This window comes from Physeter macrocephalus, chromosome 2 (assembly GCF_002837175.3).
Source record: "Physeter macrocephalus isolate SW-GA chromosome 2, ASM283717v5, whole genome shotgun sequence".
Lineage (NCBI taxonomy): Eukaryota > Metazoa > Chordata > Mammalia > Artiodactyla > Physeteridae > Physeter > Physeter macrocephalus.
In genome coordinates, this window is record NC_041215.1 from 120709149 (window position 1) to 120731642 (window position 22494).

General features: G+C 59.3%; 1 protein-coding gene across 4 annotated transcripts in view; it reads left to right on the forward strand.

Annotated features, from left to right (window-relative positions):
• SPEG (striated muscle enriched protein kinase) overlaps positions 1 to 22494 on the forward strand; it is a 51130-nt gene that overhangs the window by 4838 nt on the left and 23798 nt on the right. For 2 of the 4 annotated variants that reach the window (XM_055090117.1, XM_055090109.1), the window contains exons 4-14: positions 2476 to 2647; positions 2773 to 3907; positions 5731 to 5874; positions 6216 to 6398; positions 15380 to 15555; positions 15790 to 15878; positions 17018 to 17193; positions 19870 to 20130; positions 21264 to 21422; positions 21521 to 21710; positions 21817 to 22040. In XM_055090117.1, the coding sequence (XP_054946092.1) occupies positions 2476 to 2647; positions 2773 to 3907; positions 5731 to 5874; positions 6216 to 6398; positions 15380 to 15555; positions 15790 to 15878; positions 17018 to 17193; positions 19870 to 20130; positions 21264 to 21422; positions 21521 to 21710; positions 21817 to 22040 (2909 nt within the window). Of the gene's footprint in view, positions 1 to 2475; positions 2648 to 2772; positions 3908 to 5730; positions 5875 to 6215; positions 6399 to 8093; positions 8274 to 14950; positions 15016 to 15379; positions 15556 to 15789; positions 15879 to 17017; positions 17194 to 19869; positions 20131 to 21263; positions 21423 to 21520; positions 21711 to 21816; positions 22041 to 22494 lie in introns of those variants that run through there. The other 2 variants (XM_028481978.2, XM_028481996.2) reach the window with 2 other exon arrangements.

A 22494-nucleotide genomic window follows, 5' to 3' on the forward strand; every position in this document is an offset into this window, starting at 1 on the left:
GGAATGGCGGTGGGGGGGCCTAGCGTGGGGGCAGAGGGCTGGAGTGATGGAGCTGGCAGCACGTGAGGATCTTGCGGGAGACGCCCAAGGGTGGGGTTGAAGGTTGTCCTGGTAGGCGGTGGTGAGGAGCAGAGGTGTTGGGAGTAGGCGCTGGAGCCACTTCGGAGATGTGAGGCTGGCACATACAGGAGGCAGTGCTGTGGTAGAAGAGGGGAGTGGCGGATGAGAGAGGTATTAGGGGGCATTTGGGGAGCTGACGGGGGGCCTGATTCGTGACGGGTATGGGTGTGGGGGGGAGGTACCATCAGGGAGGAGAAAGAAAGGGCCTGGTGGGGGGAGGCCTTTGTGAGCCTGGCTGAGGTTGCTAGTGGTAGGCAGGGGAGAGGTCCCGGGCAGGCGCAGGGGAGGCGCCCTTGCTTTATCTGGTTGGCATTAGCCAGGCGCTCCCGTGCCCTGGACTTGCCTTTTCCTTCCCTGCCTTTCTTTGCCAGGCCCCAGCCTGAGCCTGGAGTTGCTATGGCAACTTCGGAGGAACCCATTTCCTTAGTGATATCTGTGGTACAGAGGCTGGCCTAGAGCTCGAAACTGCCGGCAAGAGGCCTCCTCTGCTGTCCCCAATTTCTCTCCATGCCTCACCCAGTTCCCAGAGGCCATTCCTAAGGGACTTTGTTGTCCCTCCCCCAGAGTAGACTCTGCCTCCCTGGAGGTGGCTGGCTGAGGTTCTGCTCCCTAGGGCACTCTGGATTGCATCCCCACCCCCCATCAGAGGTGAGGTCTGCAGTGTAGGTGGCTGACCCGGGTAGTTTAAAACATCCTGACACTCGGGCATCCCTAGAACTTCTGCTCTTGGCCAGTACCATACTATTTCTCCTCCCTTTGTGCCCCCCAAATCCCATTTTGCAGGGAACAAGGGCTTAGAAGCCACACTACCTGGGTTTCAACCTAGCACCAACCATTTACTAGCTGTGTCACCTTAGTAAGGAACTTCACCTCTTTAAGCCTCAGTTTCTTCATCTGTAAATGAAGATAATAACAGTCCTATCGCAAAGGACTGTTGTAAGGATTAAATGACTCAATGCATTTTAAGCATTCAGTACATGCCTGACACATGATAAGTACTCAGTGAGCCACTTCATAAGTTTTTTTGTTTGTTTGTTTTATAAATTTATTTATTTATTTTTGGCTGCGTTGGGTCTTCGTTGCTGCGCGCGGCCTTTCTCTAGTCGGCGGCGAGTGGGGGCTAGTCTTCGTTGCAGTGCGCGGGATTCTCATTGCGGTGGCTTCTCTTGTTGTGGAGCACGGGCTCAAGGTGCGCGGGCTTCAGTAGTTGTGACTCGCAGGCTCTAGAGCACAGGCTCAGTAGTTGTGGTGCACAGGCTTAGTTGCTCCGCGGCATGTGGGACCTTCCCGGACCAGGGCTCGAACCCGTGCCCCCTGCATTGGCAGGTGGATTCTTAACCACTGCACCACCAGGGAAGTCCCCGTAAGTTTTTATTAAGCTGTCTCTTATGTGTTAGGTATGACGCTAATATCTCAGATTCCTTTTCTTGCTAATTTCTATACTTGATGTGCCCCTAAGAGTCCAGATGGGGGAAACTGAAGCCCAGCTCTTGGGCATCAAACCTCTGAAGGTGAGAGGGGCACTCTGGGCTGACCAGCTCCTTCCCTCCTCCTCTTCTCCCACACCCACTGTTCAGGGCCACGCAATAGTTATTCAGGAGCTGCGTTATTTCGGAGCATACCCCTCTGGGGAGTTTCTGTGTTTCTTAGGGGGGTTTCCAAGGACTCAAGATAACTTTCCCAGGGACAGGACAAAGTCAAAGCCCTGTACTGGGGGCAGATTTATCAAAGGGAACAGGAACCTGGGTTTCCCACTCCAGGGACCCCAACTGCCTGCCACCTGCTGTTAGCACTGCTGAGGGGCTCAGGTCTGAGGAGGTGCTAGGCAGTCTCAGGGATAAGGGCATTGCTCCTGGAAAGCTTATGCCTGTTCTTCCGGGGGCACGGTGAAGGGGGTATGTCCTGCTGAGGATGGGCAGGGCTGTGGGGGCCAGCTGGGGGCAGGAATGAGTGGGAGGCTGCATTCCTGAGAGGGCCCCTCCCCATCCAGCCCTCTGGCCTTCCCTCACCACTTCATCCTTCGGGTCCTAAGCAGCCTCATTCTTTTCTCTCCCACCACTCAGTTCTGTTTCTGCTGTTTCCCAGCTTCTGGGGCTGGGGGGAGGGGGCTGGCCAGAGCCCCTGGGACTGAGTCTGTACCTGGACCCAGCCACCAGCCCAATCTTCCGGTGCCAAAGCTGCCAGCCTCTCCCCAGCACCTGCTCTGGCTGTGCCTTCCTCTTGCGGGGGGAGGGGCTGGCCCATGTCACCCCCAAGCCTTCCCAGCATGCCCACCGCCCGATTCCTGTCCCGACCTGAAGGTCTAGGAGGGGAGGCCCCCTGAATCTTCTGCCCCTCTTCGTCTTGGTCCTGCAGCAGTCTCCCTCAGAGCGGATTGCACAGGGAGGAGCCTGACCTTCAGCCTCAGCCGGCCAGCGAAGCCCCCCATCGCCCGGCCCTCCCGCCTCCCTCCAAATCCGCGCTGCTGCGCCCACCGTCCCCTCGGGTGGGTAAGCGGCCCCCACCGGGACCCGGAGCCCAGCCCCCCGCCCCCCCTCCACCGCCCCACCGGCGCACCATCGCCCGGCCCTCCCGCCTCCCTCCAAATCCGCGCTGCTGCGCCCACCGTCCCCTCGGGTGGGTAAGCGGCCCCCACCGGGACCCGGAGCCCAGCCCCCAGCCCCCCCTCACCCGCCCCACCGGCGCACCCGGGAGCCGGTGCCGCCCGAGGACGCCACCGCCGAAGAGAAGCGAGGGAAAAAGTCCAAGTCTTCGGGGCCCTCGCTAGCGGGCACAGCGGAGTCCCGGCCCCAGACGCCCCTGAGCGAGGCCTCGGGCCGCCAGTCGGCGCTGGGCCGCTCGCCGAGGCTGGTGCGCGCCGGCTCCCGCATCCTGGACAAGCTGCAGTTCTTCGAGGAACGCCGGCGCAGCCTGGAGCGCAGCGACTCACCGCCGGCGCCCCTGCGGCCCTGGGTGCCCCTGCGCAAGGCCCGCTCGCTAGAGCAGCCCAAGTCCGAGGGCGGCGGGCCGTGGGGCACGCCCGGGGCCTCGCAGGAGGAGCTGCGAGCGCCGTCGGGCAGCGTGGCCGAGCAGCGACGCCTGTTCCGGCAGAAGGCGGCCTCCCTGGACGAGCGCACGCGGCAGCGCAGCCGGGCCTCTGACCTCGAGCTGCGCTTCGCCCAGGAGCTGGGCCGCATCCGCCGCTCCGCGTCGCGGGAGGAGCTGGTACGCTCGCACAAGTCCCTGCGCGCCACGTTGCAGCGCGCTCCGTCCCCTCGAGAGCCCGGCGAGCCCCCGCTCTTTTCCCAGCCCTCCACCCCCAAGACCCCGCGGGCCTTGAGCCCCGCCGCCGACCAGCCGCCCCCTCCCAATGTCGCGGGGAAGCCCGGGGATGAGCCAGGGAGGCCCCGGAGCCGCGGGCCAGCGGGCAGGACGGAGCCGGCGGAAGGCCCGCAGCAGGAGGTTAGGCGCCGGGACCAGTTCCCGCTGACCCGGGGCAGAGCCATCCAGGAGTGCAGGAGCCCCGTGCCGTCCCCGGCCGCCGATCTCCCCGAGACCAGGACGAAAGCGCCCCCGGGTCGGAAGCGGGAGCCCCCGCCACAGGCCGTGCGCTTCCTGCCCTGGGCCACGCCGGGCCAGGAGGGCGCTGCTGTGCCCCAGACCTTGGAGAAGAACAGGGCGGGGCCTGAGGCCGAGAAGAGGCTGCGCAGAGGGCCGGAGGAGGACGGCCCTTGGGGGCCCTGGGACCGCCGAGGGACTCGCAGCCAGGGCAGAGGTCGCCGGGCCCGGCCCACCTCGCCTGAGCTCGGTAAGGCCTCGGGGAGGGTAGAAGAGGTGCTGAGACCTGGGTGGGAGCGTGTCTGGGAAGAGCGAGGCTGCTAGGCCGCTGCAAGGGTGCGGTTTCCCAGGGAAGGCATGGACCGAGGTTCGAGTTTGAGTGAAGGATTGTGAAGGCCCCTTGTGTATAACCTGCCCGCTGGTGACGCAGAGTGTGAGAGTGTTTTGATGGAGGCTGGGCGGAGTCGAGGTGTGAGTAGAGACCTGGTGCCCAATGTTTGCTATAGGCCCACTGAGTCCAGTGGCCTTGTGGCCCTAACGGTGGACCTAATGGTGGGGGTAGGTACTGTGGGAACCTAAGGAGCCCCTCTACCCCCCACCCCTCTGTGGGGGAAGAGACAGAAGCCCTTCTCAATAAATAATTGGTCATGTCCCTATTACAGGTGAGCTTTGGGCCAGCCAGTTCTCAATATTTGCCTTCCCATCCCGGCACCATGTCCTGACCCATCATAGCTACTAAGATCTGACCCAGCCTCCCTTCTAGCCTCCTCTCTCCCATCTTTGAGTCCCTGCATGGCTGAGCTGACTGTGTGTTGTCTCTCAGTCTTCCTGTGGGTGGTGGCCAATAGCCAGAATGCCCCCGCTGCCCCCAACTCTGCCTAACTGAACATCAACTTGGGGCCACTCCTGGAGCGAGACAGAGGAAGCCGTCCTTGACTTGCTCCCACCTCAGCTGCTTTCTCAGACCAGATACCTCCACCCCCTGCTCCTAGGACGCCCTGTCAGTATCTCTTTCAGTGCCTATACCACTCCTGGTTTTTTTTTTTTTCATCACGTTATTTTCATTTTAGTATTACTGTCTCAAAATCTTTAGAGATGATTAGGCATCTGTTCATGATCCTGCTAGCCACATCGTTGCATATCCACAGCCATGTCCCAGGCATTGTGTTAACTGGGCACTTAGGGATGTTACTTTATTTTAATCTGTATGTCAGCTCTGCAAGATGCTGGGTGTTATTTATCAGCTCCATCTTAGAGATAAAACTGAGGCACAGAGATTATCTAATTTGCCCAAGGTTATGTAGCTAGAAAACAGCGTAATTGGGATCCTCACTGTTCTTTTGGCCACATACGCTGTGCTTTATCTAGCTTATAGAATGTCAGAATTAGAAAATACCCAAAGAGAGCCACAACAGTGGAGTTTTATGATCTCTTTGTGTGTACAAGCTTCGTGTAAGCAGGGATTGCATCTTATTTCCTGTTGTGTCCCTGGTACCTGTACAGAGTAAGCAGTAAGTGCAGTGTTACTGTTTGATGAACGAACACAATCTAAGCTGATCTTCATGAGTCCTCTCAGATGGCTCCCGGAACCACCTGTCACTCCCCCTTTTGAATCCAGTGGCATCACTAGTTTGATAGTTCACCACGTGTTGCCCTGTGACACCATCATTGCTCAAGTCTTGGTTTGCTCTTGGCTTGTCTTCTGCCTGTTTGGAAGCTTGTGAAGTCTTGTGCCCCTGAGAGCACCTTCCATAGGGCCTGATCCACCATCCCTGATGACTGATTTGTGTAAAGACATACACAGCACAGTCCCTGTCTTCCTCCAGAAACCAGCACTCTAACTGTGGCTTAAATTGAGCAGCCAAACCATTGTAGAGTCCAGGCCGCCCTGTCCTGTTTAAGAACTCCCTTCTGTCTTCCTTTCTCTCCTGTCTCAGGACATTCAGGAGAGAGACCCTTTGCTCCCTAACCCTTGCCTTCTAGAAGCCTCTCTCTCTGGGTTTGCCCCCTCTCCCCCTGAGTCATCCCCACAGGGACCGTGTCCCCTTACCCTGTCACCCATGTCTCCGGCAGAGTCTTCGGATGACTCCTATGTGTCTGCTGGAGAGGAGCCCCTGGAGGCTCCAGCCTTTGAGATCCCCCTGCAGAATGCGGTGGTGGCCCCGGGGGCGGATGTGCTGCTCAAATGTATTGTCACTGCCAACCCCCCACCCCAAGGTGAGCTCTAGGCCTGGGGCCAGGCTAAGATTGAGAGAGGGAGAGGAGATCCCCCCTCCCTGCCCCCCACCCCAGTCCTCAGAGGGCGGGGTAGGGTGGGTGAAGGGGGGAGATCATCTGCTCCATGGGGCTGGCTGGGCTCCTCTGTGTGTGTGTTAGGGGAGCTTTTCCAGAATCCCTTGAGAGAGGGAAGGGCAGGCCTGGGCTTCTGTGACTGAGGGGCATTCCTCGGGTGTCCCTAGGGTGGGAGAGGAGTGCCGTGGGCTCTGTGTGGGGTGGGGCGAGCCCCAGTGGGCCCCTTTGGGCAACAGCAACCTAGTTACCCCGCTGCTTCCGCACAGTGTCCTGGCAGAAGGATGGGTCCTCGCTGCGCAGTGATGGCCGCCTTCTCATTCGGGCCGAAGGCGAGCGGCACACCCTGCTGCTCCGCGAGGCCCGGGCAGCCGACTCAGGGAGCTATACCGCTACTGCCACCAACGAGCTGGGCCAGGCCAGCTGTGCTGCTGCGTTGGCCGTGAGACCTGGTAGGGAGCCCGCGGGCCCTGGGGCCGGGTGGGGTGAGCAGTGACCCTTCCCATTCCTAGCCTGGAGCTTGGGCTCTCAACCAGTGTGCAGTCTGTTCTCATGTGTTGGCTGCTCTGGTGGAAGCATTTTAAATGGCCCTGGCCTCAGGGCGGGGGCCACATTCCCAAGGCACACGCCAGATGGGCCAACTCATGAAGCCATTGAAATTTGTCTTTAGCATCATCTAAATGCCATCCTCCCGTGGCATTTCCCTGATCAGGGTCCTGTGGAGAAAGCAAATTATTCTTGAGTCTCAGAGAAAAAGAATCTCCCAGCTCAAAAGGCTTAAAAGCCATCAGGAGTCTTCTGAGGCCATTTCCTGTCTAGAAGGGCCACCCTCCCCACCCCCGCAGTAAAAAGAGATGCTTTTAAGTACCACAACCCTCCCCCACTCCCTTTCTCCTTCTGTTGAACCCAGAGCCCTAAAGAAGGTGCAGCTGAGAGTGCCTTGCGGGAGGTGGCAGTGGCTGAGGCTGCCTCGTTTTCTATTTTTATGAAAGTCCTTTCGTGGTGTCGGACTACTTCCTTTGGATTTAAGCCCACTTTCTTTCAGGTTGAGGACTGGTGTCAGTGTGCATGGCCAGTTCAAGTCATTCAGGTTGCTGGGCCTGACAAGGTGCTAGCCCTGGGCGGGGAGTGGTGGGGGGGATAGGTGAGGCTGGGTAGGGGGTGTTCCAGAAGGAAAAGTCGTAGACTCAACCCTTAAGGATATTATCACTGGGTAATGAACTTAGATCAGAGGACCTGGGTTGGCGGACAGTGCAGGGCAGATGAACCCAGTGCCTAGAACAGCCAAGTGGTCGGTCAGTGTTGTGAGATGCTGGACCGAGAGACATCAGAGCCCTGAAGGAGCCTGGGAATTAGATGCAGGGGGTGGGGCCGGGCATGCCTGGAGAGGGAACAGCACGCACTGTTCTGTTCCTTTCTTTCACTCAGTGCGGCAGGAGACAAGATTACAGAGCCCAATTTGCCGTGGTCCTGGGGCCTCAGCACCTTCACGATTAGGGAGTTCTTGGTGGCATCTGACCTGAGTCCCAGTCCTGCATTAGATCCTTTGGGCCGCACGTGTCTGGCTTTGCAGAACTGCAGGTCTCCCTCTTCCTCAGCTTACGTACACCTCCCAGGAGCCCATGTGTTAGGCTTTCTCCTTCTCCTCACCCCTCCTGCCACGCTGAATCATACCCATTGCTCCACTGCATGCTTCCGTCCTTCCATCACCTCTGGGATCTGCCTTCTGACTCAGCTCCCAGCTCCCCTTAGGTGGCTCCGACCTGGCTCCAGGACTCCGGTCAATACCTGGCTTGGGCTGAGATTTGGCATGGGGTTGTGGGCGGGTTGCCCCAATACTGGCTTGGGGCCATTTGGGAGCCTTTTAAGGTTGGGAAGGAGGCTTGGGCAAGGCAGCTGTCAGCACTTGACTGGGAGTTCTGCATTCACCACCCCGAAGCTCCGTGCACTTCAATTTCCTCGTTTGTAGACCAGAGATAATTATACCGTCCTTACGAATGAAAGCAAACGTGTGAACGAGCTTTATGAACTGTAAAACTGTAGACAAATGTTAGTTGTTAGCGTCATTAAGGGGTGATGTGCACAGGAGCATGGGTTTCCACGAGGCTCCTGGGAAACTGCCTCTTCCTCTTCTGCCCTTTCTTCAGACTGTCTGTGCCTTGGGGACTCCTCCCCTGCCTTTGCCAGGCCTGCAGTCCCTCCATATTTCCCAGTCCCTGGGTCTTCAGCCGATCACAGCATCTCTGTGCCTCCTCCACCCTGCGGAGCCAGAAAGCTTCATCACGGTAGTCAGCTGTACCAGGCGTTGCAGCCAGGGAACAGCTTCCGTAAGTCAGGCTGGCTGGAGGGCCCCAGGGCTTGAGGGGCAGGCCTGTGAGTCTAGATTTGGCTGTCGTGGAAAAAGCAGATTTTCTTACCCTACAAGGCACTGTTTGGTCCAGAGCAGCTGGACGGGGGGCCAGTGGACCCAGAGAGCAGCAGAAATGGGCGGAACCAGTGGGTGGCACAGACATTTGGCAAGGGAGGGGGTCCCAGGCCTGGAGTCTGTAGGGAGTGAGGGGGCGGAGCAAGGGAAGGGTGTGTGTGCGCCGGGGCGCCCGTGGCTGGGAGCGGAGCGGGTTGGGGGAGGGAGTGTATAGCGTCTTGTGGGAAGAGGCCTCATGGAACCACCTCCCTTTCTTGCTCCTCACGGCACCCCCTGCTAACGGGGGCTGGCTTCCCAGTGCCCTCTTGGGGTTCCCCCCCTCAACAGGACAAGCTTTTGAGATCCCACAGATCTCAGTTCCTGGTTGGGAGCTTCGGGGACAGGGAGAACTGAAGAGGTAGTTCCCTGGGTGCTGCGATGTGGGGGGCAGGGTCTGTCTTCACTGCCTCTGACAGACCCACCCCAGCCCTGGCTCCCTCCCAGCCTGCTCCATCCCACTGGTAAACTCTGCGGAGACCATGGTCATGATCCCAAAGGGGGTGTGTGGATTGGGGCGGCGGGTTGGGGAGTGTGGGAGGTGAGCTTAACCGAAGCTAAGCATTCTCAGTGCTGCCCGCATCCATCACACAAGCCTTAACTGAGCACCAGTCGGGTGCCGAGTGCTACATCTCTCTAAGCGGTTTCTTGTGCCAGATACTTCTTTCCAAACCCTTTCACATTTCTTCCCTTACTTGAGCTGCACCGCACCATATATACCGCTTGGAGAGGGACATCTCAGGTAGTAATATTACCATTTTACAGATGGGAAGGTGAAAGCATAAAGTGACAGAGTCGGCACAAGGCCAGCAGCCTTTACTGAGCATCTATAATCTGCCTAAGAGTGTTAGAAGCAATAGGTGATTTAGGGTGTTGGAAATAGTCACCTGTGAAGCAGGTAAACTTAGTATGGTTGGCAGAATAAGATAACATGACTCCTTAGCATTTATTGCACGCTTCGTGTGTATCAGGCCCTGTGTTGATTGGGTTATCACATTTAATCCCCCACTGGGAGGTAGCCTCTATTATCATGCCCATGTTACAGATGAGGAAGCTGAGACTTGGAAAGCTTTAGCAAATTACTCCAGAGCATCACTAATCATAGAACCGATGATAGAAATGTTTTCACGTGCACTAAAAGGGTGGCCCCTAGCTACATGTGGCCGGCCGTTGAGCACATGAAGTGCGGCTAGTGTGACTGAAGAGCTGACTTGTCCGTTTTATTTTAGTTAAAGTGCACTGAGATAGTCTAAGGAAGCTAGTGGCTACCCTGTTGGGGTGCTCAGCTCTAGGAGCAGAGGCCACTGGGAGGCCGGGTCATGAAATGAAGGCCTGTCCCTGGGTCTCCCAAACCTGTCCTCCTAACTACTGTGCTGTACCATCCCCTTTCCCACTACTCTGAAAGGGTTCAGGGTTCAGGTAGAATTGTGAGCATGAGCTCCTGGGGCAGGGGGTGGAGAGGCAGAGACTATCGATGCCCTCTAGGGGTGGGGGGTGGGTCAGCCTGGGGGAGGGCTCCTCTCCGAGTCCCCACCTTCCCCGTGGCTCTGGTCCTGCTTTGTTTCCCCGAGTGCCTGGTGTGCCCACGCTCGGCTCACCCCCGCCGCAGGCTCTGGTCAGGAGTAGGGGGAATATAGGGGATTCGTGCACCTGGGCCTCCATCCTGCTGCCTTCAGTCCTCCCCTCAGGCACAGGTCTCATGTATTTGAGCCCAAGGTTCTAGAATTTTCCAGCTGAGACCTTGGCTTCTATACTTCCCCTCAGCTGGCCACCCTGTTCTCATCTACAAAGCAAGGGTCATTGTAACTCCTGGGCTACCTCCTTGATAAGATTTGTGAGGCTCTGTGGGGCTAATGATTTAGCTAAGGACATTTTGGCCAGAGGATAAGGCTTAACAAAGCTCATTCTGGTCCCACCTATAGGACCAACACCACCATAACAGAAAAGAGGTGGTTTATTGGAGGTCATGAATACAAAAGGAAAGGAAGAAGAAATCACGGCACCAACATCTGCCCCCCTCTTTTCCTGGCCCTGGTCTTGGCCGGCAGCTGCAGAATTACAGGTTTTCCCTTGGGAAGGCAGTGACTGCCCATGGAGAGGATCTTGAAATGCCACACGGCCCTTTTGTCCATCCCTGATGGGGGTTTGGACAGCATCTAAGAAACCAGTGTGGTCCCTTGACCCGACTCAGCCCTCCCTCCCCACTCCTGTCTACCAGAAGCAGGTCGGCCCCAATCGGTGCCTTCCCCCAAGGCTGTTACCTCAGAATGGGGGTCCTCACGCACAGCTGTCAGAAGAATGAGGGTGGGGAATTCCCTGGCATCCCAGTGGTTAGAACTCAGCGCTTTCACTGCTGAGGGCCTGGGTTCCATCCCTGGTCGGAGAACTAAGATCCTGCAAGCCGTGTGGTTAAGGCCAAAAAAAAAAAAGAAGAATGGGGACCTAATCTACCATGGGTGCCAATTTATCTAAACATGCAGCAACCTCAAGTAACACACGTAAGGAGTTAACCACTTCCATGGTTAGGTCAGGCTGCCCAGGTGAAATTCCCTCCGCTTCGTTGTCCATTTTGAGCCAAACCGGAAACGTTCTCAGCACAGCCCTTCTCCTTTTCCAAGGGGAGATACTCAGGGCAGCACCTGCGGAAATTCCCAGCTGCAGGCCAGCCTGTGCATTCTTTTCCCTCACTTCCATGGTGGGATTGCACAGCAGACATATATAGAGATCCTGAGACGGTGCGTGTGGAGAGCTGGCGGTGAACAGCCAGACCTTTTATGTACGTGCTGTGAACCTCCAGCATGTTATTCCTTCCTCAGAAACCTCACGGAGCTCCCCTTTGCCTTCAGAGTGAAGGCCACACTCCTGGCCTTGACCACCTGGACCTGAGGATGACCCAAGGGTGGCTGGAGGCACCTGCTCCAACACTGCCCTGTCCCACTTCTTTCTTTCTTGTTTATCCAGTTCTGAGCCAGAAGGTTGAGCTACGGTTCTCTGCACGCGCTTTCTGCCTTTGAGCATTTGCTCCAGTGGTTTCCTCTGCCAGGAAACCTGCTTTTTCCTGCTTAAACCAAACTCTTAATTCTAATACCACCCTTCCATCAGTTTTCCCGTCTTCCCTGAGCCAAAAGCAATGTCCTGCTCTCTGTATTTGGCTGGCCCCTATCTGCCCCTCTCTTGCCACCTTATTCGTGCTTGCTGGTGTAGTCGTGTGTGTATCTGCTTTGTCATTCCAACCAGCCAGAAGGTTCCTGAGGACCTCACTGTGCCTTCACCACTGTCAGCCCTTCCGGCCATACCTGAGGCCCTCCTGGACAGTCAGGGGCTGAGTGGACCTCAGGGGCTGAGTGTGAGGTGGCAGTGGGGGTAGAGACTTTCACAAGGCCCTGGACAAACCTGGGTCACATGCAGAGGCTGGGCGGGACCTGCATCTGCAAAGGGTAGCGAGGATCTGCCTGCGAGTGGAGGTGGGGATGGCAGAGGAGACCGCAGAGTAGTGGTCCTCAAAGCGTGGTCCCCAGATCAGGAGTGTCATCAGCACCTTGGGAATGTGTTAGAGATCCGTGATATCAGCTCCAGCCAGACCTGCTGGATCAGAAACTCTGGGGCTGGGGCCCAGCGAGCTGTGATTTAAGGAGCACTGCACACGATTCTGGTGCCAGGTGAACCCTCAACAGCACTGCCGTGAGTCAGGGACCTTGCGCCAGGTGGGAGGCCAGGTGGTGCAGTGCAAAGCATATGGGCTGTGGAGCGAGGCCTCCGAGGTTCGGAGCCCGGCCTTGAAGATTGTTAGCCGAGTGAGGTGAGACTTCGTGATGCTACCTCTTTGGGCTGTCCTCCTCCCATGAGGGTCCCAGGGTTCCCTAAACTCTTGTGTGCATAAGAGTCACCCTGGGTGCCTTTTAACAAATTTTCCGTGTTTCTTCAGGTCAGAGTAAGGCCCAGAAATTTATAGTTTAAACAGGCTCCCAGGTAGTCCTGATGTGGGTGGTTCAGGGACGACTCTGAGAAACCCTGATGTAGAGGGCCCTGTGTGACGCCTTTCACGTAGGTGGCTGTGACTGTATCCATCCTGGGGACACCTTAGGGGAGGTTGAGATGCACTGGTCTGGAGATGAAGGGCTTCCCAACTTGTGGGCTCCCCAATGCCATTATTTTCATTAAATGGATCTGACCTGGAAGCAGTGTTGAAAGGCGAGGCAAGGGCACAGAGTGTGTAGGGGCAGCACATGGCGGGCATATGTGCATCTTAGATTTGGGGGGCACCTGCTGCTGTCTCCCTGGCTGGTGTAACTGTGTTTCCCACAGTGAGAGCCAGGCTTGTGGGTGGAGCAGGGCCGGGATATAGGGACAGAGATGGTTTTGGCAGTGGGGCCAGTGAAAAGTCGGGTGGCACCAGGGCCTGGTGTGGAGCCGCAGAGGCTTTGTGAGCTGGAGACAAATCCTTGATCAGCCTCCTTGTTCTTGCAGTTTTGGGGGTACAGAGGGGTGAGGGGCCACTGCTTTGTTTTGAAGAGGCCTAGTTCTGATTCCTTTGGAGCCTGAGCGTCCTGCCTGGGCTGCTCTGACAGTTCCCCTCTCTAAGGGGCTTGAGGACTCCTGGATCACTAGGTCCCCTGATGCCCCTAGGGTGCTATTCCCTCAGACACCACCAGGGGTCTCTGGCTCCCTGCAAACCCAGACCATCCAGCTCTAATCTCCGCAGTCCCTCCCTGGGCCCTTGAGCTGCTTCAGTGCCGTGCAACCTGGAAGTGACCCCAGAGGGGGAGGGAGTGCCTTCCTCCAGGGACCATGCCGGTGATCTCAGCATTAGCTAGTGGCCCAGCCCGGAGCAGAGGCTCATCAAGTGCCATCCTGACTTCCCTTTCCACCCTCATGTCAGGACAGCCAACCTGAATGGTGCCCCGCCCCTGCCCCCGCCCCCACCCTTCTTCACTGGGAATGTTGGGAAACACGGGTCACAGCTTGGGAATGTGGCTCTGGGGCACGGGTGATAGGAGGGAGAGAAGGCCACGTGACCTCTCCTCTGCGGCTCCCCTGCTCTGCTGCTCTTTCTCCAAGCCCCGTCGCCACCAAGTCCCAATGGGTGCTAGTTGTGAGGGGTCACTGAGGGGAGCAGCCTCCATCCTCCTGACTGTTGGCTCTGGTGGGGCTGACGGGGTGAGGGACCGTTGCCAACAGGTCCCTGGTAGAGCCCGTAGGAGGGGGGTTGGGTGCAGACCCAGGAACCCGGGGGGCTGCTGGGCGGAACCTGCCATGGCAGGAACGGGGAGGCAGAGGTGGGATTCCGGGCCCCTCAAGTTGAGGGGCCAGCATCTCTGGGAAGGAGGCCGAACAGCTCTCTGATTCTTAGCACCAGAGAAGACTGGGTATGGCCCGGCGCTGGAGTATTTGAGGATTGTTGGTGTGGATTCCAGCATCAGGGATCTTGGCAATTTGGTCAGGGAATGGGGCACCACAGGGGCCATTTGCCGTCAGTACCTCCTCCGGTGGGCACATCAAAACAAATGGGTCAGTGCGAGCATGTTGGCTGCTGCAGTGAAGTGCCACCCCCGTCTTCCCCTGGGGACTGAGGCCCCCGTCCTTTGAGTGGAGGTGCCACTGAGGGGGCTTTGTGTGTCAGGGTCCAGGAGCTGTAAGGAGAGAAAAGGCAGATCCCGCTGCTTGGGAGTGAGCAGGGTGGCTAAATACAGCGGGCTGCTCTGCCCCTCCCCTCCCCTCCCCCTCCACTCCAGGGCCCAGGCTGCCTGTGGTCTCGGCAGACACCACCTCCCCAGCCAGCTGCCTGCCTGCCACCCAGCCTGTCCCGGCCTGGCCAGCCCTCACCTCCTCCTTCCCCCTCCTCAGGCTCCTTCCCCTCCCCCAGGACCTCGTGCAGAGCCTCAGCAGAGTGAGTGGGGCTGGGCAGGCTGGGCTCCTGCTCCCTGGGGAGGCGGCCGGCCGGGGGTGGGCTGGGGGCAGGCAGCCGGAGGGCCTGGTGCCAGGACAGAGCCTTCGGGGCAAGCGCAGGCTGGGGTCCGCGTGCAGAGTCTCAGGGTGAGTTGGGGTGCAGCCCTGCCCCTGGCATAGCCAGAGGGGCTTGGGGTGGAGGGTCAGGAGGAGGGGCCAGGGGGCTGCGGCAGATTCATGTCTGTATTTGGCAGTCGGATAGGAGCCAGCTCAGTGAGGCTGGGCCCCTGGCCAGTTGCAGGGGAGGGCATCAGGGCTCTGGGGACACCCTTCCCCCAAAGCCACGCTGGTGCCCCCTCCTCTTCCCCAGGCTGAGCCGCCCTTCTCTGTGGATGAGTCAAACTCTGCTTTCCCAGCCCCTGAGAGTTCTGGGGGCTCTGCTGTAGGGATGGGGCCAACAGGTGTCCCTGGGGTATCTGGGGCAGGAAGCTGAGAAGGGAGCGGGGGAAGGGCTGGCTGGACAGTGCCGCCTCATTGGCCCTGGCACTGAGGTCAGGATAGGGCTTGTCTGAGGTGTGTGTTCCTCTGCACCAGGCCCGGCTCACCCGAGAAACAGGTGTCCTGGTTGTGCCGCTCTGGGGTCCAGAGACGTGAACCGCCTGCATTGGGAGCCTGCAGTTCTGTGCCGGGAATGTGGGTTCCCTGCTCCAGGGGAATGCCAGGTCTCCCACAGGGCCCAGGAACTGCCCCTCTGGTGCCTGAATCCTTTGCCCCAGGCTGTTCCCTATGGTTCCCCCACTCAGGAGGATCAGGGTCAGGGTTGGGAGAGTCTGTGGCAGAGCACGAGTCAGGGGCTCAGGGACAGGAAGCACCTGGGCAAGGTTACTCAGCGAGTGAGTAGGAACCCCGGGGAAGTGAAGTCAGGGTAGGGCTGGCCTGTGGGAGCTGCCTGAGCTTCTGGGTTCTGGGACATTGCAGACCTTATCAGGACCTTGACCCCAGGCTGTTCCATCCAGTTCTGTCTCCCTGCCCCCCTTTCTCCCCTGGCATCTCTACGCCACTACCTCTCCTGTGTCTCTCCTCCAGGCGGGTCCACATCCCCTTTCAGCAGCCCCATCACCTCTGACGAGGAGTACCTGAGCCCCCCAGAGGAGTTCCCAGAGCCCGGGGAGACCTGGCCCCGAGCCCCCACCATGAAGCTTAGTCCTGGCCAGAACCGCCATTCCTCCGACACTGGCTCCAAGGCGCCCCCCACCTTCAAGGTCAGATCCCTGAGGCCAGCCGCCAGATCTCTGGGTGCCCCTATTCCTTTGTGTGGCCCCTTGGTCTTGGGGCCACACCAGGCTCCAGCAAGGCCTGGAGCCTGGTCCCATTAACCCTTCTTATCCAGAGCCAGCCTTAGACTGGTGTGGAAGGGGCCTCTGTCCCAGATCTCCCTGCCCCTAGGAGCCAAAGCTGGGCCTTGTCTCACCGGACACTCTGGGGTCCCCTTTCAGGTCTCACTTATGGACCAGTCAGTAAGAGAAGGCCAAGATGTCACCATGAGCATCCGCGTGCAGGGCGAGCCCAAGCCCGTGGTCTCCTGGTGAGTAGCAGTCACTGACCACCATCTGCCAGCTTCCCCCGCTGCAGGCTGGGCCCTGTGAAGCCTGGCTTTGGGTGGAGGGCAGTGGACCCTCTGTGGACTTCCAGTGACCTGCCCTGGGGGGCCTCATCCCAGGTGCAGTGGCGCCGCTACCCACAACATGCCGCTGCCCCTTGCCTGGTGTTCACGCTCATTCAGGGCTTCCCCCCTGGGGAGGGGTTTGGGTAACACATGGTCTCCTGTCTGTCTGCTTGGCATGACTAGCCAGGAGTCATCTCACTCCTGAAGAAGCCTGTCCCCTGCCATTCCCACCTCAACACCCATCCTCTGACTATTAATAGGGTGATTTTTTTTTTTTTTTTTTGCGGTACGCGGGCCCCTCACTGTTGTGGCCTCTCCCGTTGAGGAGCACGGGGTCCAGACGCGCAGGCTCAGCGGCCATGGCTCACGGGCCCAGCCGCTCCGCGGCATGCGGGGGGCACGAACCCGCGTCCCCTGCATCGGCAGGCGGACTCTCAACCACCCCGCCACCAGGGAAGCCCCAATAGGGTGATTTTTGAGGCCTGTTCTGCGCTCGGCCCTGTGCTAGGCCGACACACAACAATTTGTGTCTGAGCTGCCAGAGTCCAGAGTTAAACTCGGGCCTCAGCCGCAGTGCTTCATCCCAGGTGCCATTTGATTACTCAGTTCACTTAGCTTTCTGTTGGTTTGGGTTCTGTTTTTCATTTTTAATTGATTATCCAGTCCCCAGTGCGATCTTTTAACATTCGTAGTCCTTTTGGGAAGCGGGAAAGCTATCTGTCCCTTAAAATAAATAAAAACAAAACATGAAATCTGAGAATTGTTAAGATCTGAATAGCTTTGGTGCTGCTCTAAGTGCAGTTGGGTTCCAAGAGGGGAGAGAGCCAGGTGGGCAGAGGAGGCTGGAAGTTCCCGGAGCGGGTGGGATGGCAGAGTCAGGGTGAAAAGCTAGCCCCGTAACCCAGGGGTGAGGGGTGCCCACAGTCAGCGGGGTAGGTCTGAGGAGTGGACAAATGATGTGGAGGGAGGGGAGGCCTGCTTGGCTCTGCAGCCCCACTTCCCCACTCCTGCAGGTCAGGACCTTGGGCCCAGGGACTGAGTTCTAGCCCCTCTGACAGGCTGAGAAACCGTCAGCCCGTGCGCCCAGACCAGCGGCGCTTCGCCGAGGAGGCAGAGGGTGGGCTTTGCCAGCTTCGGATCCTGGCCGCTGAGCGGGGCGACGCCGGCTTCTACACTTGCAAGGCGGTTAACGAATATGGCGCTCGGCAGTGCGAGGCACGCCTGGAGGTCAGAGGTGAGTACCTCCCACTCTCTACGAACCCCCTGCCCTGGACCCCGCCTTGTGTCTGCCCAGTTGTCAACTTTGACACAAGCTTAGTTATAGCATGCCACAACTGAGAGGGCCTTCGAGGTCCCGAAGTTCAGCTGCTTATGCTGTAGTTGAGTAAACCGAGGCCCAGAGAGGGGAGGTGATTTGCCCAAGGCCACACAGCAAATTGTTCAGTGCTCAGCTTCCTACACAGTACTGCCTTCCCTACACTCAATCACGCCTGACCCGGTGCCAGCCAGAGAGACCCTGCTTCCTGTTGCCGGCCGTCCTCCTCCCACACTCTTCTAAGCCTTTGTCACCTTGCCCTTGCCAGGCCCCTTCCTCACACCCACTCCCCACTCATCTCTCGCCTCCTCTGTCCATCCCACGGCTATGCAGAAGATACTGTGGTTGGGGGTGGCAGTGGGGAGTGTCTGATAGTTGGACCCGTCCGGAGGGGCCCTTGGAGTGACTTGGGCGTGGAGCATCGCAGGGCCCCCAGGGGTGTCAGGGTGAACAGAGCTGGGAAATGTGGAGAGGGCTGGGCCCCCGGACTCGGGGCATAACGGCGGGCGGCCTTCTGGGCGTCAGGGACGGCAGGCCCTGGCCAGGCTGCCCTCGGGGGTATTGGTTTTCCTCGTGAGGGCAGGCCGTCTGCCTCACATTCTACTCACCCTTCCCCGTGGGCAGGTCAGGGCCAGGAACCCCTCGGTAGCTCCACACTCAGCCACCACCCCTCTCTTCCTGGCAGAGGCCAGCTCTGAGGAGACCCCCAGCCCCCTGTTGGAGCCTGGATGCTGAGAGTCATGTTCAGCTCCCTGGGCCCCCCAGCCTCAGTCCCCCTGCCCTGTGCCTCCGGCTCCTGGGGTTGCCACCTCCTCCGTCTCTGAACTCTTCAGCTCTCACCCCCCCGAACCCAGCCCCATTCTCTGACCTGCTCCTTCCCCTCCAGGGTCTGGCTCTGCCTTGCTTCTCTGTGTTAACCCACATCTCGGTGCTTCTCTCTCTTTGGAATTCTTCCCACTATCCTCCAGGCTTTGGGGTGCCCCTGACGCCTAGGAATGCCTCTCCCTTGGTTGCCCAGGGCCTCTGCCTGCCCAGGAACCCCGGAGACCTGGCCTCTGGCTGACTGCCAGCCCTCACCCCAGGGCTGACCCTGGGGAAGCTGAAAGTGGCAGTGCCGCCCTGGCCGTTTTAGGGGGGCCCTAGCCAGGTCTGCGTGCGCGTGCGTGCCTGTGCTGCGTGGGTGTGCGTGTGCTGCACTAACCTGCCGCTTGCTGACTGAGGTTTTTGTCTGTACACAGGCGAGTGAGCTCAGGGGCCGCCTGCGCTCCCCCCGCTACCCTCCGAGCCGCGCCCCTGTCTCAGGCACCTCTCGGACCTCGCTGTGTTTCACTGCCTCCTGCCCACAGACCCTGCCGGCCCGGACCCTGTCCCAGCCTCCCCTCCCCTCCCCACCCACGCAGCATCCTGGGGTAGCCCATGAGCCCCTGTGGACCCTTCCTCCCCCAGTGGACATATGGCTGGGCAGGCTGGGAGCCCCCCCACGGACTGAGTGCCAGGAGGGGGCGGCCCTGAGGGGTATCAAGACCACCCCCCGGTCTGTCCCCGGAGGGGAGCACCCAGCGAGTGCATGTGCTGCCGCTGCTACAGGCCCTGTCTGTCTTTCCGTTCGTCTGTCTGTGTGTCTGTGACAGTCAGGGAAGGATGCCTCCGAGCTGGTGTGGGGTGAGGCAGAGGGCAGAGGACAGGGCATGGCATCCATAGGCTGGAGGGGGCCAGAGGGGCAGGGGGCTGTGGGCGGGGGGATCAGGGGGCACTGACCATTCCAGAAGAGGGGGACATGGGCACTGACCATTCCCGAAATGGGTTTCAAATGGCACAATACTTTTTATTTCACAAGAGAGAGACCAAAAGCCAGAGGCCCCTGGGCCTTGTGCTGATGAAGAGGCCTGGCTGAGTTCTGGCCCGGGGCAGGCCAGAGGGGCAGGGGGCTGTGGGCGGGGGGATCGGGGGCACTGACCATTCCAGAAGAGGGGGACATGGGCACTGACCATTCCCGAAATGGGTTTCAAATGGCACAATACTTTTTATTTCACAAGAGAGAGACCAAAAGCCAGAGGCCCCTGGGCCTTGTGCTGATGAAGAGGCCTGGCTGAGTTCTGGCCCGGGGCAGGCTTAGGGCCCATTTGGGGCTCCCTTGTTCACGGCGAGGGCCAGGGATGCTCTGTCTGGGAGTGAGGGAGTTAGCCAGGCTCGGCGCAGGAGTAGGGGCCTGCTGTAGTGGGTGTGGACATGTTCAGAAATACCTGTTTCTTAGCTCAAATAAAGTCCAGTTTGTACCCAGCTGGTGTGCTGTGTTTTCTTTTTCCGCCGCCGTCTCTGCCCCTATGTGGCCCTCTCAGTTTTTCATGCCTTTGATTCCCTCCCGCTTCCCCTGAGTTCACCCTCTCTGTCCCACGTGGGATTGCCATCCTGAAGCCAGGCCTGGGAGCTCCTTGCTGTCTTGGCCTGCTGGGTGGGCGGGCTTTCCCTGTCTCCAAAGGAACAAAATGCATCTCTCTCTCTGTGTCTTGTCTGTCTCTCTGTGTGTGCGTGTGTGTCTCCCTTGCCCCGTGTTTCTCTGCTCCACGTGTGCCCCTTGTGGCTGCTTTCCCCCAGCACACCCTGAAAGCCGGTCCCTGGCCGTGCTGGCCCCCCTGCAGGACGTGGACGTGGGGGCCGGGGAGATGGCGCTGTTTGAGTGCCTGGTGGCAGGTCCTGCCGACGTGGAGGTAGACTGGCTGTGCCGAGGCCGCCTGCTGCAGCCCGCACTGCTCAAGTGCAAGATGCATTTCGATGGCCGGAAATGCAAGCTGCTGCTTACCTCTGTGCATGAGGACGACAGTGGCGTCTACACCTGCAAGCTCAGCACGGCCAAAGGTAACTGCCCGCTTGGGCCAGAGGGCTGCCGCTGGCACCCAAGAGCTGGAGGGAGGGGAGTGGAGGTGAAGGACCGGGCGCAGAATAAGACGCCCGGGAAATGGAGCTCCATCTCCTGGGAGAAGAGCAGTGGGTGGGCGGGAGACGGTGCTGTACGCCTGCCTCCATAAATCAGCACTTGTCTCAGCTGGCACGAAGCACGTTCTGTGTCAGTGTCCGCTGTGGTTCCTGTTAGGGAGCCAGCTGCTGAAGTGTGGTGACCACACCTGCGCTTGGGTTCCAGTTCTTGCCCTGCCATGTACCAGCCACGTAACTTCGGACAAGTCACTTCATCTGTCTGAGCTTTAGACTGTTCATCTGTAGAAAGGGATCATGATAATACCTACCTCATAGAGGGATCGATAGGACTAATGAGATAATGTATGTAAAGAACAAAGCACAGCACCCGGCAAAGCGTGGCACCTAATAAATGTCAACCATTATTATTATTATTATTAACGACATCTCTGGCCTGGTCCTCGTCCTCATTTAAAGAGCTGAGATAATGCCTCATCCGGTTGTGGTGATGAGCACCTAAGGTGACACTAGAGGGGCTTTGTAAGCAGGAAAGGATCAGGTCAGCGTAAGGGGCTCTTATTTCCCCCAGAAGATTCTGTGTGGGGTACTAGGGCGGGGCACAGGGGCATTTGCTCTGGGTCTGGGGTGCGGGTGAGGGAGTGTGGGCAAGACCCGGGGGCAGAGGAGAGTTCCAAGGGTAGGGGAGAGGGGTGTGGGGGAGGGAGTGGGCTCGGCTTCTAGACCCTTCTCCTAGAGCTGTGCTGAGATTCTTCCTGGGTGGGCAGGATGAGGCGAGGGGGGCAGAGCCAGGCCCGGCCCTGGACTCCTGCCGTATCCCCAGCCACCGTGGCAGCCTGCCGCCCACCCTTGCTGACTGCCAGCCTCCTGAGATGGTCCGCGCTTTAGATCTTGCCCATTGCCTCACTCGGGTGCCCTGGGACCTCGCTGGGCTCTTCCCAGGCTCCGGGTTCTGGCCCAGCTCCTTTGTCCTGCCCAGCGCGAGGTCAGGACCCACGGGTCGGGGTGCCTGGGGCTCTGTGGCCTTCCCTGCCCCAGTGCTGACCCCTCCCCACCAGATGAGCTGACCTGCAGCGCCCGGCTGACTGTGCGGCCCTCGCTGGCGCCCCTGTTCACGTGGCCGCTGGAGGATGTGGAGGTGCTGGAGGGACGCGCAGCCCGCTTCGACTGCAAGATCAGCGGCAGCCCGGCCCCCTCTGTTACCTGGACTCAGTTTGGTATGGCCCTCCGCCCTGCAGATGTTGGGGGACCCCCAAGGGCCAGAGGGCAGGGCCCCTGGCTGAGGCCGCTCTGCATGCCCGCCGCTCCCTCCCAGGCCGCCCCGTGGAGGAGAGCGAGAACCTGCGACTTCGGCAGGAAGGAGGTCTGCACTCGCTGCACGTCGCCCACGTGGGCAGTGAGGACGAGGGGCTCTACGAGGTCAGTGCCACCAACGCCCACGGCCAGGCCCACTGCTCAGCCCAGCTCTACGTGGAGGAGCCTCGGACGGCTGCCACTGGCCCTAGGTACCACCCGGGGCCCCCGGTGCTGCCAGGGCTGCCTCTGTGGGGCCCCGGCCCTGTGGTGGGAGGTGCGGCTCCGGGCCTCTGGGCAGTTGTGTGGTTCTTACAGCTCGAAGCTGGAGAAGATGCCTTCCATCCCTGAGGAGCCAGAGCAGGGAGAGCTGGAGCGGCTGTCCATGCCCGACTTCCTGCGGCCGCTGCAGGACCTGGACGTGGGACTGGCCAAGGAAGCCATGCTGGAGTGCCAGGTGACCGGCCTGCCCTACCCCACCATCAGCTGGTTCCACAATGGCCACCGCATCCAGAGCAGCGATGACCGGCGCATGACACAGTGTAGGTGTCCGGGAAGGGACCCCGCGGGTGTCCCCTCCAGCACCGTCCTTGCTTGCAGTGCCCGCCCCCTCTCCCCACCCTTGGGCCTTCCTTTCCTCACCTGGTCAGGGATGGGGGCGTCTGGGAGAGGGGAGCCCAGAGAGGCTATGGGGGGGGCGGTCACTGCCTCCTTCCTTGAGCCCACACGGCACCCGTCTGCTGGGTCACCACTCTGGGCCTCGCTGTCCTGTTAGCACTTACTGGACTGGCAGTCCAGCCTGCTGCCGACCGTGGGCGCGTTACAGAACCCCTTCCGGCCTCAGTTTCCTCATCTGTGGTAGGCTTGTTGGGAGAATGGAAGCAGTTAATACGCAGAAGCACTTAGAGCAGGGCCTGGCAAATAGCGAGGGGCCAGTGAGTGTTCAATCTTAGAGTTACTGCTGTGATTGTTGTCACACCATCATCGTCCGTGTTG